Raw genomic sequence first — 16663 nt, 5'->3', positions numbered from 1 at the left:
GTGAAGCATCAGTGGGGGGATTCAGATTCAGGTCTCTCAAGACTCTAGACTCGGCCTTTTTCCACTTGTTCATTACTCTAGAAAACTGCAATCTCGTGGTGAATCAGAGTATCCCTTTTATTCTGCTTTGTTTGAGGATAGGGCAAGATAAGGCAGGGCATTTAAAGACTGTGACAGGCACTGACTTGAACATTAACAGGGCACTTCACTCTGGTACTGAAGCTCAATAAGGGAAGATCTTCTCACAGACAGTCCTTCCATTGATTGCCACCAGGCTCAGAAACATGGGAAGCAAGAAAGTCATCGTTGTGTTTGGGGCAACAGGTAACAAGAATTCCCTTTTTCCAGTGGGAGGAAGGCTGTCTGAAGAGTTTGTTCACACTTTCTTCCAGTGTGAGCAGCACAGGCTGTCTATCGATGAACAACTGTAGGAGCATGGTGATGAGATTGAGAGAGAGAGATACCTAGTTTAAAATAACCATGTGGCCATTCTCTTTGTCAAAAGAAAGGTTTGTGTAGGAGAAGAGTTTACAGGCAAAAATCGGAGGTAAAATAGGTACCAGGAATGGCAAATATAAAATAGAGTTGGGAGAGCTTAGAGTGACTAAGGAAAAAGACAAGTTCCCCTGGGAAACTACAATTCACCAAGAGAAAGGAACAACTCCATGGGGTAGGAGAAAGCATTGACTGGCAGGTTAGAGCCATAAGGAGCTTGGCAGGTTAACCAGAGTTAGCCAGAGTAAGGAGAAAGGTGCCTTTAGAGGGAAGGCACAATGAGGAGAGAGAGAGAGATGACTTCATAATAGGCTTAGTCCTGAAAGAAACTTAGCAAAGATCTTCAGTATAAACAGATCTTTTATAGGGAAATGTAGTCTTGGAGTTTTGAGGCCTAAAGGCTCATAATGAAGAGGGAGGGTCAGAGAGCTAAGAAGAATACTCCTGGCAGACCAGGTCCCAGACCTCCCCTAAAGATAAGCCAAAAAAAATGAGTCTGGGAAAATTAACTTCCTTTTCAGTTCCTTCCTTTGAAGTTATGGTTGATAGAGTTTATATTATGACTGTCTTAAGTTATACTAAGTCTGAGAAAGCCAAGTTCTATCAAGGTTGTCCTAAAGGTTGTTGTGAAGGTCTTTAAAGATATAAACTAGATTGGAGACAGAGTGAACAAATCAATAATAGACTCTGACTTTGCAGTATTCTATACCAACAGGATTTGGGGAAGAGATTAAGTCTTTTGTGGAAAGAACTGAGGCATAGGAGGCATAGGAGGCACAGGACTTGGATTCAAATCTTTCCTCTTCTACTTAATACTTGTATGATCTTGGGCAGTCTCCTAATCTCTGTGCTTCTAATATTTCACATGTAAAATGGGAATGGTTGGACTCAGTGTCCCTCTTCAACAGTGGGCAAGTGTTTAAATCTTCTTAGTCCTCAGTTTCCTCATTTGTCAAGTGAGAGGGGTTGAGCTTATTGATCTCTAAGTTCCTTTTCAGTTTTCAATCTGTGATTCTTCCAGGGACCTTTAACAAAAGAATCCACTGAAATTCCTTGTGTTAGCAGCAAGAAGGAGAATTTAATTTGATTTGATTTCAGGAAATGTTCTCTGAAAGAGTTTTCTGTTCTATTTTCCTCCTTTGTTTATTGTTTTTGAGGGTCATGTCTTGATTTGTGTAAGTCTGTGCTTTATTTAGCAATGTCTTCGGTTTTCTCCTTCTCTTCATTTTCTTAATTGGAAGAGGAATAAGAAAGGCATATGTGGGGGGTTGGGATGAATGGAAAGAGCTAGGAAATGTATTCTTCGGACAAGGAGCCACAAGAGACAGTGTGGAGTAGTGGATAGGGTTTTGACTTTAGAGTCAGAAAGATCTGGATTTAAAGTCCACCTCAGACATTACTGGTCTCTTGGAAAAGTCACAACCTTTCCAAGCCTCAGTTTCCTCATCTGTAAAATAGAAATGACCATAGTAGTGTCTTCTTCAAGAGATGATCACTTTTTATAGTAGAAAGGGAACTTAAAGGATATTTAACAGTGGAGGAAACTAAGGCAAACAAAGCAAAGTAACTTATCCAGGATCACTCCGCTAATAAGTACCTAATGCCAGGTGAAACTTGGTCTTCCTGACTGCAGGCCCCGCTGGATGGATTCCACAAATGATAAGCCTAATGAGCCTTGCTTTTCTCTCCTGGTTTTAAACCTGCTTGGGTTTAAGCAGGGATGGTCTGTGAGTATTTGGCGAAGGAAATGGGGATAGCTAAGACCTAGCAATCCTGCTTCTATGAGTCCTGCAAGATGGCAAGAAGCCTCTGCTCCAGCTGGAAAAGTTCAAGGACTTTAGATAGGGGAACAAGTAGTATCATGTGTGAGGGCAAGAAGTGCCAGAACAACATGAGAAAGGAGCCCTTTCACTATCACAGCATCAACAATTTACGGCTTGATCCCATTGCAGGGCCAAGTTTTTAATTTTGGAGTCTCCAATTTAAATACAGACCCTGCCCTCCTGCCTCCCAGTTGTCCTGTCTCAACAACTAACACCTAGTGGCTTCACAGTTTAGCAGATTTAGTAGGAGTTTTATCCTGGAGCAGAAGATATTATTAAATTTTCATTGTCAATGATTATGCCTCAGAAATCAGTGACTGCTCCAAATCAGGGCTTGGCTTAATTGTTTTGTTATTGTTCTAGCTTTAAGAAAGTGGTAGGAAAGATGCCAAAAAGGCAGATTAAGGTTAAAAGTGTGTGGTATAGATGGTTCTCACCCACCCCACCCAGTCCGGTTGTTAACATTTCTCAATATACTCCTGTATGGCTCTATAAACACTGCTGGAGCTTAGCAGGAGGCTGATAGAAGATCCAGGGAATGGAGTCATTGCCATAATGTGGACTGTTTGGTAGGCTGCTGCTGCTAAGAAAAAGAACTGGCATTTGGGTAGGGACTTACACCTGTGCCCATTCAGGCCCCATGACGCCCCTGGGAACTACTCCCTCCAGGAGGACAGAGCCGAGGAGGCGTGGGGACCAGAGAGGAGTGGGGTCCACAAAAGAGGACCAATACTTATTTGTTCTGTTCCCCATTGTCAGTTGCTTCCCGGCAATTTTTTTTAGATGTAGGGTGGGTAGGGTAGGGTAGGGTAGATGTAGGGTAGATGTAATAGGTGCTTTGGGTAAGCCAAGAGAACGATGTCTCATAGTGGGTTTCTCTGGCCTAAGTGACGGTAATCACTGGGGCTCTGGGAGATGAGGGTGGGATGGGAAGAGTTGGGATCATAATATTTCAATCTAACTCTTAGTAATGTTGGTATTATTAACTCCATTTTATAGATAAGGAAATGGAGGATCAGGAAAATGGAATAGTTTAATCCAAGTAGCAATTATGGGTACAAACACACTAATCCAAGGCTTTCTGACCCTAAACCAAGGGTTCTCAGAGCATTTCTTTCTGATCTCTCTTACTCACACATTATATGCACATACGCACTCATGCACATTCATTCATCAAGTCATTTATTTATTTTAAAATTTATTTTTTCCTCACCAGGTTCTCAGGGTGGTTCGGTTGCCAGGGCCCTTTTGAAGTGCCAAGACTTTGCTGTGAGGGCACTGACTCGGGATGTGACCAAACCTGCGGCTGTGGCCCTGCGAGACCTGGGAGCCGAGGTCATGAAGTGTGACCTGAATGATCAGGAGGCTATGAAGAGGGTGTTCAAAGGGGCCTACGGTGCCTTCGTGGTGACCACCTACTGGGACGACTTTAACATGGAGAAGGAAGTGCAGCAGGTAGGGAACAGGGCTAAGGATGGCTAGAGCTTGAGCAGGCTCTGTCCAGTGCTGAGGAGTAGATGGCCTTAGGGGCCAACAAAAGCACAACCTACTCTCCTAAACTCTCCGACTTCATCTATTGGTACCCAAAGTTCTATCAGCACAAGGAAGTGTTGATGAGGCCGGGGTCCTCTATCTGGTTAAGTATCTCTCTCTCTCATGGAGAATTCATGTATACTGGACTTTGAAAGGACAACCTCTAAGTCCTGATTGGTTCCCAATGAGTGGGGCTTCTCCCAAGATGTTGGCTGGCTGGGACTCATGAGAATGGTCCTCTTCAGGCCTGTAAGTGAGAGTGCCAGAAAGACTTTTCTCGTCCCTTTTGCCTTTTTCTTGGATGGCAGATTTTCAGTATATGGTATGGGAGAAAAGAGTTCTCTCCTATCCCACCAGGAGATTCATGGGACTTTCAGTATATAACCATGGCTGGAATTAATAGGTGCTTTGGGTAAGCCAAGAGAACGATGTCTCATAGTGGGTTTCTCTGGCCTAAGTGACAGTAATCACTGGGGCTCTGGGAGAGTTTCCCCAAGAGCCCATGGTGGGAGCAGTACTGCCTTCTGGGCCTGGGAAAGGAGCTAATTTGCTCTTGAGCAGCCCAACCTCCTGTGTAGAAGAGGAGGGACTTTAAATCATGGTGTCATGGTCCCAGAATCTGCCTTCTACCCAGAGATGGAAGATTTCTTGGCACCATCAGCCAGGAGTGTTGTCTTATGGGTGAGCCCAAGCTCACGTGTTCAGGGTATTGATCTTTTAGAGAAGGGAGCATAACTCCTGGACAACTTTGCTTCTGGGAAAGAAGAATCGGTTTACTCTTGTGATCTCTTTGGCTGGAAGATCAATGAAGGGGGCTCATGTTCTGGGGAAGCAAGAGAAAGGACCTGGTCATCCTGCTGTTATAGACAATGCAAATCTAATAGGAAAATAATCTTTTGGATCTAGAAGATCCAAAAAATATTTTCTTCTTAGAAAAGTCTAACCTCTATAGTGACAGCACAAGTTGTGTGTGTGTGTGTGTGTGTGTGTGTGTGTGTGTGTGTGTGTGAGAGAGAGAGAGAGAGAGAGAGAGAGAGAGAGAGAGAGAGAGAGAGAGAGAGAGAGAGAAAGAGAGAGAGAGAGAGAGGGGGGAAGGGAGAGGAGAGGAAGAGGAGAGGGAGGGAAGGAGGGAGAGAAAGACTATGTAGAACTTTGGGGAAGGGAGACATTTTACTTGGGTGAGATTAAGGCTTGATGTAAATTTATTACCTTGAGTTCTTGTGACAGAATTGTTGATGCTACCACCCATATTTAGGGAAAGTTGGACCTTAGCTGTGTCTAAACTATTTTTGGATCCCTTCAAGCAAATTTCAGGTGGAAGTCTAATAAATAAAAAGTAAGAAAAAGAAAATATACGCGGGTCAGTTCCCAGGTTTGGGATGTATAAGCCTGGAGGGTTTGAGGGGACTGTAGGTCAAGAATTACATGCATGTCATTACCTATGGAACAAAGAGCATATGAAAAGTTTGTTTCCATAGCATTTTAGTAGACCCAGCTGTAGCATCTCATACCAGAACACTTCCTTTTACTTATACAGCTGCCACCTTAATTTAGCCTTCATCGCCAAGTCTTCCCTCCAATCCAATTCATCCTACTCAGATGCCAAAACGATTTTCCTTAAACACACATCTGCCCATGTCCCTGCCCTATTTTAAAATTTAGTGACTCCATCTACTCCAAAATAAAATATAAACTCTTCTGTCTAATTCTTAAAGGCTTTTATACTTTGGTTCTAACCTCTCTTTCCAGCCTGATTATATATTATCCCCTCAAAAAAAAAGAAACAAAAAAAGAAAAAAGAATTGTGTGAATGATTAGAAATATCCCATAGGAGTTTGCTAGCATCCTTTTGGGATCCAGCCCCTTTCCAAATCCTGTGTCGCTTGTGGTTATATGGAAAAGAGGGCAACCAAAGACTTAGTGAGCCTCTATTCATTTAGAACCCAGAATAACAAGTCCTGGCTTGAGTGAAGGAATCAGAAAATGGAGTAAAATAATATCTCATTCATACAGAACAGAAGGGGGAAAAGCCACCTTTATTTTCATTAGCTTTCAATTGAAATGTAGCATACCCTTTTATTATTTTCAACATAATTCTGAGAAAGGATCCCAAGGCTCTACCAGCTTTTCCAAGGGGTCAAAGATACACCAAAAAGAGAAGGAACTCCCCAGTCATTTATCTGGCAACCTTAGTTACCTTGAATAGCTTTTAAAAAATCTTTAGGTAGCTAAAGGCTGCCCTGTTGTAGTGGATAGAGAAGTGTGACCTCACAGTCAAGAAGACCGGGGTCTCTCCAAGCTCAAGGAAACTCCCTAAGATTATAAATTGCAGAGAAAGTGCCAATTTGCATGGGTGGGGAAGATGGCCTGTCATCAACATCTTCACTGGTCAATCCTTGTCTTTCTTATTAGTAGTGATGGGGAAGTTGAGGAATCCATACTATCAAGTTTGTGCCTGTATTCAGTGGGAAAGCCCTCAGTCTTGCTCAAAGTCTGTCTGACTGAAGGCAGGGAGCTGTCCCTGAAGAAAGATGTAGATTCCCCTGCTCAGATGCTCCAGATCTGCATGGTCCTCCTAACTTCAGGGCTGGGGCTCTATCCACTGCGCCACCTAGCTGCCCCGGATGTGACTCTTTTCAATAGAGAAATGATTCCGGCTAGTCCCAATGGTCTTGTGATGGAGAGAGCCATCTGTACCCAGAGACTGTGGGGACTGAATGTGGATCACAACACAGCATTTTCCCTTTTTCAATTGTCATTTGCTTGCATTTTGTTTTCTTTATCACTTTTCTCCTTTTTGAGCGGATTTTTCTTGTGTAGCATGGTCATTGTGGAAATTTATAGAGAGGAATTGCACATGTTTAACATATATTGGATTATTTGCCATTTAGGGAAGGGTATTGGGGGAAAGGAGGGAAAAATTTGGAACACAAGATTTTTCAGGGGTCAATGTTGAAAAATTATCTATGCATATGTTTTGAAAATAAAAACTTCAATAAAAAAGAAAATAAAAAAAACATTTTCCAAGCACTTAAAAAAAAGAAATAGTTACATATATTCAAATTCATAGTGTGGGAAGTTATTAGTATGTAAAATATAGCCATTGGTTCCAGCCCAATTGAATTATAAAGGACGAATTCAAATAATGCAATTCATTTTCATATTTGTTGACTGGAACTTTTTCTTAGGCTTTCAGTTATCTGTTCCTTCCTGCCTCCCTTCATTTCTTCCATCTCTTCTGTTATGTTTCTCATGGTCCATTAAGATAGACCTCAGACCTGACATTTCATTGGCCCAGAGAATGACTCGGAGGAGGAACTCTCCACCAATGCGGATCATACCTGGCACCTGCTCTGAAGTTTTTAGTCAACTTCCTGGGACAATGAGAAGTAAAAACCACACTATCCAACCGCCTCATCATTGTTGCTTTTATTTAGTTATTACGCTTATTCTCTCTCTGATTTTGTGGGTTTCGTGAAAATGATAACAACCAGGGAACAGAGGAGAAAGCAATGACTTTAGAAAAGAAAAAATGAAAGAAAATAGAATAAAAATAATGAATTTTTTTTCTTTTTACATTTTTGGTAAACAGGGAAAAATGGTAGCTGATGTCAGTAAACAGGTGGGCTTGAAGCACGTGGTATACAGTGGTCTGGAGAATGTCAAGAAGTTGACCAAAGGGAAACTGGAGGTGCCCCACTTTGACGGGAAAGGCAAAGTGGAAGAATACTTCTGGGAGCTCGGAGTGCCCATGACCAGTGTCAGGATAGCGCCATACTTTGAAAACTTCCTAAGCCTCTGGAAGCCTGTGAAGGCGTCTGATGGCGACTACTACAACTTGGGTATGGTAGAAAAGGACTGTGAGAGTTAGCAGGGAACAGTGCTGTGCATTCATCATTCCTTCATCTGGTCATTCCTTCATTTCTTCATATGGTCATCCATTCATTCATTTCTTCATATGGTCATCCATTCCTTCACATGGTCTTTCATTCATTCGTTCAGATGGTCATTTATTCATTTGTTCATATGGTCATTCATTCATTCATACAGTCATTCATTTATTCTGTAGTCATTTATTCATTTGTTCATATGGTCATTCATTCCTTTATATGGTCTTTCATTCCTTCCTTCATATGGTCATTCACTCATTTATTCCTTTATACAGTCATTCATTCATTTCTTCATATAATCTTTCATTCATTCTTTCATATGGTCTCTCATCCATTTTACAGTCATTCATTCATTTCTTCACATGGTCATTCATTCATTCATTCATAGTCATTCATTTATTTGTTCATGTGGTTAATCCTTCCTTTATTCCTTCATATGATCATTCCTTCCTTCCTTCATATGATCATTCATTCATTCATAATCATTTATTCATTTGTTCATATGGTCAGTTATTTTTTCATTCTGTCATTTATTCATTTGTTCATTCATTCATGTATATCCAGAGAGGCGGGGTGAATGTTAGTGGATAGAGGGCTGGATCTGGACTCAGACTTGGATTCTGATTTTATCTTTGACACTTTCTGGCTGTGTGACCTTGGGCAAGTCTCATCACCTCTCTAGCCCCAGTTTCTTCATCTGTAAAACAGGGATGAAGGAATTGGACTAGACACCCCCTGGGGCCCCTTCTGGATCCCTTCGAGTCTGTTGCCATGCAAGGCCCCTGTGGAATGAGGAACAGATGTGCAAAGATGAATAAGACACTTGGGAAGCAATGTGCGGTAGTAGAAAGAGCCTGGATGTGGAGTCTGAGGACCTAGATTCAAATCCTGCCTCTGAGACCTTCTATCCACGTGATCGTGGAAGGTTACTTAACCTCCTGGGTCTCATAGGATGAGGGAATTAGACTGGAGGACTGCTGAGGTCCTTTCCAACTCTAAAGCTGCGATCTTCGGAGTCCCTTAAGCTCCATTTCCTCCTCTGTAAAATGAGAGGTGTTGGCCCGAGTCCCCTTCAGGTCTAGATCTGGGATCCTTAGATTCCATGTAACTTAATGGTCCCAGAGTGAAGCCAGAGCCAGACCAGGGCACTCAACACTTTGCTTAGGAAATAGTTTTGGATGAATGAATAAGAGGATGATCTGCTAGAGCTTTTTGAGTTACCCAGGACTTTGGGAACTTCCAGACTGTGGAGATTCCAAAGCCAGTCTCTAATCATTCAATCAACAAGAATTTCTTTTAAGTGGGCACTGTGTCGATCAATTTATAAATGCTAATAAGCCAGCATCTATTAAGCCTATTATGCTTCTATTAAGACATTAAGTATCTGCCGGACACTGTGCTGAGTCCTAAAGACAAAAGCGTTACCATAAAAATCATTGCCCTGTAGGGGCGGATGTTCTCATGGAGAGGACATGAACAATAGCTTCTGTCCCAAATGTGCCTCGGTATTATTTGATTAGGTCTCACTCAAGATGATGTAATGAGTTTCCCACCTCTGATGTCATGGGAGGGGCAGGTGGGGGTACCAATAAGCAAGGAAGATTCCCAAGATGGGAGTTTCAAAGAAAGAACTGGTTGGAGGAACTAGACAGGAACTAAAGTTGAGAGTAATCCCAGAGGCCATCCGGTCCTCCCCTCTCCCATTTTACATGGCAGGAAATTTAGCCTCAAGATGCTAAAGGGACTTGTCCAATGTCCTACAGATGGTCAATGTCAGAGGTGAAGACTTGAACCCAGGTCCTCTGTCTCCAGAGGCTGGATCCTTTCCCCTTTACCACAATGCCACCCTGAAGCTACTTGAGAGACTAGACAAGCTGTGGCCAGAAGGATTGGACCCAGAAAAATCAGGTTTCTTGGGGGTATTTTCCCTCTGCATAGGCTCTCCCTCCCCCTGCACTGGAATATATTCCCTTCTTCTCTCTATCATTCGTTTTAAAGCTTGGCTCAGGGACTACTTCCTCAGGTTCTCCTCATTAGCACTTGTGCCCCAACGTTCCCCATCAATCACCTCACATTTATTTTGTACAGATGTTGTCTCTTCCTCTGGAGGGCGATGTCCTTGGAGACAGAGACTTCATGCAGTCACAGGGCCTAGCACAGCCCCTGAACTAGAATAGTGATTAACAAGTACTCATTGATGGACTCTGGTCTCCCCCTGGTATGTGGCCTTTGGCCACTTATGGTGATGCCCGAGAAGCATTTGAACAGCCAAGGATTCTGGGAGGAGCCCTGGGAGGGTCGGTTTTAATTGCTTGTTCTGCCCTGTTGGTCAGTGTTGCCTATGAAGGACATCCCCATGGACGGCATCTCCGTGGCTGACCTTGGACCAGTGGTCGTCAGCATCTTTCGGTCCCCAGGGGAGTTCCTGGGCAAGGCCGTGGGTCTCAGCGCGGAGGCCCTGACAATTCAGCAGTATGCAGACGTTCTCTCCGAGACACTGGGCAAAGTGTTTAAAGACTCCAAGGTGAGTCTTGGTAGGGCAGAAATGACAGTGACTGTGGAGGCCTTTTCTGATACTTCGAGGAAGGCATCTGCTTCACCTGGGAATTCTGGGAAAATCCTTGAGGCTGGGGACAAGTCAATGGCAGTTGGTGGTTGAAAATGGGATTTCATCAGTAACGGGGAGGGATCCTTGCGCTTCAAAAATTAATAATGTTTACATCATAATTTAAGATCTACTAAGCATTTTACACATGTGATCTCATCTGAGCCAGACACTATTATAGTCCCCATTTTACAGATGAGGAAAATGAGGGAACTGGGTGGCTTGGCCCACCCTTCTACCTTTCTAGTCTTCTTACACCTTATGACTCCACCCTATGTACCTCTTATGCACTTTATTTATCCTGCACACAGCTTATTTGTATATTTTTATTTGCTCATTTTCTACCCCATTGGCTTGGGGGCTCCTTGAGAGCAGGAACTTTTTGTTTTTTACTTTTGTTTGTATTTCCAGAGTGTAACATAATGCTTGGCACATAGTGGGCATTTAATGACATTCATTAACTCATGTACTTTTTCATTCCTTCATTCATATATTCCTTTCTTCACCCTCCATTCCTTCATTTATTCATTGGCTCATGCATTTATGCATTTATTCATTCTTCCAGACCTAGGATTCAGCACCTACTAGGGAGCTAGGATGTTCCAAAGAAGTAGCCCCATTTGGCTAGAATACAGAAAGGTAGAGGGTAGAGCCAGAGCGTGAAGGACTTTTGTTACTTCAAGCACCAATGAGTGAGGCTGTGAGGGAGATTCCCATTATGGGAACGAGACAGGAATCAGAGTTGAGAGTGATCCCAGAGGCCACCTGCTCCTCCCCTTCCCCATTTCACATGTAACAACAAGTAACAAACAGGGGGACGTTTATTTGATTTTAGGGGCTCATCGGGATAGGACAGGACTCTGATGTTGGCAAAGAGTGAAGGCAAAAGGAGAAGGGGATGGCGGAGGATGAGATGGATGGAGGGGATCAGGAAGGACTTTGGGAGATGGTGGAGGCCGGAAGGACCTGGTGTTCTGTGGTCCCTGAGTCATAGAGAGTTGGTTATTACTGAACGACAGAACAAAGGCAGCCGGTGAAGGGATAAGAGGGGGACCACTGACCGCTTCGGAGCCTCCCAGGAGGCCATTACCTGACACAGGCGTTTGTGGATGGCTCTGAGGGGGCTGGACTCCAGTATCTCCAAACCCTTCCAGTTCTATGATCCCACAAGGACCCCAAGGGCTGAATTGTCCGTTTTTGTTTCTTTTGAATCAGAACTAACATTAGTTTCACAAGCTTGGATGTGGCCACAGGGTGGCAGCCCAGCCCCAGCAGTGAGCCGGCCTCAGGTCTGCCATTTAATGCTCCTTCTGGTGCCCGAGCTCCTCCGCTGGCCCAGAAATGGCGGGGAAGGATGTGCCGGCTTTCAGGCCTTCCCGCTGAGCCGGGCCAGGGGGCCAGCCTTGCCTGGGCAGAGCCTGTGTGTGGACAAGGGAGGCTGGGGGCCCGGCCCTGACTTCTTTAGGGCCCCCATTAGTCAGAGCAGGGCATTGTAGCTGACGGATTTAAGTATGGGGAAGACCACAGGTCACAGCCACAGCAAATAGAAAGAACATGTGACAGAGCGCTGAGAACATCAAATCCCTCTTTTGTCATTTAACTCTTTGAGACCTGGGAAAAGTAAGTTCACCTTTCGGGGTCTCAGTTTACTCCTCTGTAAAATGAGGAGGTTGAACTAAATGGTCTCTAAAGTATCTTGTCGGGCAGGATAAAATGCACGGCCTGCAGTCCGGAAGATTCATCTTTCTGAGTTCAAATCTGACCCTGGCCAAGTCATTGACCTATTTGCCTCAGTTTCCTCATCTGTAAAAATGAGAAGGAAATGGCAAATACTCCAGAATCTTTGCCAAGAAAACCCATAAAGGGGTCACAAAGTCAGACGTGGCTGATCCACAACAAAGAGCTCACCAGCTCTGGCTTTATGAGCCTATGAAACAGCTCCCCGTTTCCTCTTTTCTAACATGAGGAGGTTGAACTGGACACTACAGGCCCTGGGAGCTCAAGCTCTTGGATCCCAGTGTTCCGTGTCATTCAACCTTCTGGGCCATAAAATGGGAGCGAGTTAGACTCTGGCTTTTGAGCTCTCTTCCAGCTCCAGCTTTGGGGTCATCAGCATTAGGGTAAAATTCAAACCCAGGTCTTCTGCTGCCAAGGAAAGGTCCTTCCCTCTCTGTAAGTTGCCTCTTCTGGGCACAAACCTGGAAAGAGAATCTCACATTTTGATGTCAAGGGTGGGTGTTTACCCATTGACAGAGCACCAGGGGCCTGGCTCCCATCTTGCCCACAGGGCTGCCCTCTAATCTTTGACCTTCCATGACCCTGTTCCTCCTTCCATCCTCCAGGGTTCTTTAGCAACTTAAGCCTTTAGCCCACAGCTCTTCCAGTCTTGCCCTGCCCAGCTCTCCTTTCTCTGAAGGATCAGTTTCCCATCATCTTTTCTCTTCAGTCTTCATATATTGTCAATACATGCAGGGACTGGGTCCTCCCTAGGGTCTCTTCACTCCCTAGTACTGGGCACCCAGAAACCCCTCTGGCCATTGGCTAATTTGGTTGTGATCTGGAGAAGAGACCGATGGTCTTATTATTAATAAGCAACTGGAGCCACTGCAAAACTGGATTTTTAAGGGATGGCAAGTCAATGGTATTTGAACCCTTTCCCTTGCTTTGTAAAAGGATCTCTAATAGTAGAGCTCTAGATCTGGAAAGGGATCTCAAAGGCCTTCTAGCCAACCCTCTTGTTGTATAGATGGGGAAACTGAGACCTTGGGAGAAGAAGAAGAGATCTGAATCATGGAGGCAGAGCCGGAAGGGACCTTAGAGTCCATGTAGTCCATCCCTCCCATTCTACAGATGGGGAAACTGAAGCCCATGGTCATTAAGTGACTTTTCTGAGGTCATATGAAAAGTGTTGAAGGAAGGGATAGCGCCTTTCCAGACCAAGTCTGCAAAATGAGGGGGTTTGTTAGATCACTTCTAAATCTCCTTCTGGTTTTGGCTCTAGGACCCTTAGCAATGAATGGAGGATGCTGGATTTAGAGACTAGAGAGTCACTGGAGACCTCAGAGAGTGGTGAGGGCAGAGGCTGGATCACAAGTGGGTGATGTGGGAGCGCAGGGTGCCTGGGGAACAATTTTGCCAGAAGTTTATCAGGGAAGAAGAAGGGCGAGATGGGAGGAGAGGTAGACAGCTGGAAGGACTGGAGAGCCGGCCTGTGTATGTTTGCAGCTAGATGGGAAGGAGACAGAAGAGAGGGAGGAACTAAAGATGCAGGAGGAGAAAGGGATGGATTCTGGGAAAGATTCTAGAGGAAGCAGGAGGGGGGAGGAGCAGGAGCCAGGCAGAAGGACGGCCTTATAGAGGAGGAGCTGACACCTGTTCCTGCTTCCCATTATGTCCTGCCTCCCCTTATTACAGTGTAATCTCTGAGGATTGGTTTGTTCCTTAGCACTCAGTGCTAAGTAAATGCCGGCTTTCTCCTTCCCTCCTTCCTTCCTCTTTCTCTTTTCCTCCTTTCTCTCTCTCCTTCCTCTCTCTCTCTTTCCCTTCTTTCTGTCTTCCTCTGTTTTTCTCTGTCTTCCTCCCTTCCCTTCTTGTAAATAGTATTTTATTTTTTCCAGTGGCATGTAGAGATAGTTTTTTATTTGTTTTTTTAAATAAGACTTTTGAATTCCAAAGTTTTCTTTTCCCTGCCCAAGACAGCAAGCAATTTGATATGTTACATATTATACATGTACAATCCTCCCCTTCTTTCTCCCTCCACCTCCTCCCTCCCTCCTTCCCTCTCTCTCCCTTTCCCTCTCTCTCTTCCTCCTTCCTTCTCTCTCTCTTACTCTCTCCCCCCTCTTTCCTCCCTTTCTCTTTTTCTCCTTCTGTCTCTTTCTCTCTTTCCCTTCTTTCTCTCTCCATCTCATTCCTCCCTCCATCTCTCCTCTCTTTCTGTTTCTGTCTCTGTCTTTCTCTCCTTCTGTCTCTTTTCCCCTCTTTTTTCTCTCTCTCTTTCTTTCCTTCGGTCTCTCCCTCTTTCCTCCCCCCCTCTCCTTCGGTCTCTCCCTCTTTTTTCCTTCTCTCTTCCTCTCCTGTCTCTCTCTCCCTCTTTCCCCCCTCTCTCTCTTTCTGTCACTCCCTTTTTTCCCTCTCTCTTTCTCTTCTTCTTCTGTCTCTCTCCCTCTTTCCCCCCTCTCTCTCTTTCTGTCGCTCCCTTTTTTCCCTCTCTCTTTCTCTCCTTCTGTCTCTTTCTCTCCTTTTCTTTTTTCTCTAACTCCTTTCTTTTTCTCTCTTTCTGCCTGTTTCTGTTTCTCTTTGCCTCTGCCTGCCTGTTGGCTGAACAACAATCCTGTGTGTGAATGCTGAGTTGATGCACTGGAACCTGGCCAATAATGTTTCTAAAATTTTCTTTTTTAAAAAATATGTCTACCTGGGCAAGTCGCTTCTGGGCTTAGTTTTTCCAAGTATAAAACGAAGGGGTTGGAATAGATGGCGTCCCTTCTAAATCCCTTTAAAGGTATGATCTTGTGATCCCTAACTTAGTAATTAGGCATTTTTGGGCAAGGCAATGTAACCACTCTATGCCTCAGTTTCCCCAACTGAAAAATGCAGAAGTGGATTTCATGTCTTCTAAGGTCCTCTTCAGCCGTAAATCTGTTCTATGATCTTATCAACCAACACTGACATAGATGAACATTTCCATAGACAAAGAACAGAAAAAGAAAATTATATGAAACTCTAAATCTTGATTATATACAGCTTATTTTTTTAAAAAAGTGTATCTTAAATTTAAAAAAAAGTGTAACCTAAATTTGACATGATAGTAGGATAATAACATTTCCTTCCCCTCCCTCCCCCCTCCCTTTCTCTTTTCCTTTCTTTCTTTTTCTTCGAAGATCACGGCAGAAGCTTATGAGAAGCTGGGCTTCCCCGGAGCCAAGGAGCTGGCTGACATGATGCGTTTCTATTACTTGAGGCCGGACAGAGACGTGAAGCTCACGCACAAGCTCAACCCCGAAGTCAAGAGTTTCTCCCAGTTTGTCTTAGAGAACAAAGAGGCCTTCCAGAAGCTCTAGGGAGTGTTGGAGCTCCTCCGTCTGGCCAGCGGTTTGGCAACTTCCACCATGAGCGCAGTGGTCAGCGGCGTTTCCACGGAGCGCTGGGTTCAAATCTTAGCTTTGCTACTTATAACCTCTGTGACCTTAGGCCATTTCTTGACCTCTCTGGGCCTCAGTTTCCCCACTGTAAAGTGAAGGGTTTGGACTAACTGGTTCTTTCTAGCTCTAAATCATCCTACAATTCTCTTCTAGGTAAGACGGGCAAAACCTTGAGCTGACTTAAACCAATCCGGTGGAAAGCGATTTCTTTACGTTACAGAAAAATTTCTAGAAGCCTTCTCGTCAATGGCGAATATTGTTATAATCTGCATATATTTACCCAGTTACCCAGGGCCAGTGGGGCAGGATGGATGGATAAAGGGCTAGTTCTGTCATCAGGGGCTCATTGATTTAGACTTAGAAAGGATTTAGAGCTTGTCAGTCTGAGGCCCACAAATGTGGAAGGGCCGGCCCAAAGTCATACCGGAAATAAGTAGCAAAGCTGAGACCTGAACCCAGGTCTGAGTCCAAATTGGGCACTTCCCAGTGCTCCATGGCAGGAGGATTTGAGTTCGAATCCTGTCCCTGAGATCACACGTGGCTTCGCCTTTTTGAGCATCAGTTTGCTTTTTTGTAATAGGGGAATGATTATACTTGTAGTCCCTCACAGCTTTGCTGTGAGGCTTAGATGAGATTCATGTCTGTAGAATTCTTATTAAAATGTTTTGCAAACATTAAAGAACATATAGTTGGTTATTAGTCCTCTTCCTGTTTCTCCTTTTCTCTTTCATCTTCCTCCTTCTCCTTTTCTTCCTCCTCCTCCTCTTTCTTCTTCTTCTTCCCCTCTTCCTCCTCCTCCTTTCCCTCCTCCTCTTCCTTCTTCCCCTCTTGTTCTTCCTCCTCTACCTCCTCTTTCTTCTCTTCCTCATTCTTCTTCTCCTCCTCCTCCCTTTCTTCCTCTTCCTCCTCCTCTTCCCCTCCTCCTCCTTTTTCCTCTCCTCCTCTTGTTCTTCCCCCTCCTCCTCCTCTTCTGCTAGCTTTTACCTCACCTAACATTCAACTGCAACATGATTTGGACCTTGGAGATCTTCTGATTTTGATTTTGAGAAAGGTGAAACATGCTGTGTTGGCAAAAAAGGCCTGCATGTCCTTCCTCGAAGCACTCTGACCTTTCAGGAAAGATCTGCTAATTAATTAAGTCACCCTTTCATTCAACAACTATTTCACAAGTGTGGT

General features: G+C 44.3%; 1 protein-coding gene across 1 annotated transcript; it reads left to right on the top strand.

Moving 5' to 3' along the window:
- The first annotated feature begins 284 nt into the window (after positions 1 to 284).
- On the top strand, positions 285 to 16209 carry LOC100923357 (nmrA-like family domain-containing protein 1). Its single transcript, XM_003770179.2, has 5 exons — positions 285 to 324; positions 3535 to 3773; positions 7444 to 7693; positions 10075 to 10265; positions 15227 to 16209. Exons 1-5 carry the CDS (start codon positions 285 to 287, stop codon positions 15404 to 15406), a joined length of 900 nt encoding a protein of 299 aa, XP_003770227.1. The 3' UTR covers positions 15407 to 16209.
- Positions 16210 to 16663: the final 454 nt, after the last annotated feature.

The sequence above is a fragment of the Sarcophilus harrisii genome, chromosome 4 (genome assembly GCF_902635505.1).
Source record: "Sarcophilus harrisii chromosome 4, mSarHar1.11, whole genome shotgun sequence".
Lineage (NCBI taxonomy): Eukaryota > Metazoa > Chordata > Mammalia > Dasyuromorphia > Dasyuridae > Sarcophilus > Sarcophilus harrisii.
The sequence above is the reverse complement of the archived record's forward strand: the minus strand, read 5'-3'. Positions and strand labels throughout refer to the sequence as shown.

What these genes read in the sequence shown, in the direction of transcription:
- LOC100923357 (XM_003770179.2), top strand. Translation starts at nt 285, where the DNA reads ATGGGAAGCAAGAAAGTCATCGTTGTGTTTGGGGCAACAG. An exon ending in CGTTGTGTTTGGGGCAACAG is followed by an intron (nt 325 to 3,534) that starts GTAACAAGAATT and finishes TTTCCTCACCAG; the next exon opens with GTTCTCAGGGTGGTTCGGTT. An exon ending in TGGCGACTACTACAACTTGG is followed by an intron (nt 7,694 to 10,074) that starts GTATGGTAGAAA and finishes CCTGTTGGTCAG; the next exon opens with TGTTGCCTATGAAGGACATC.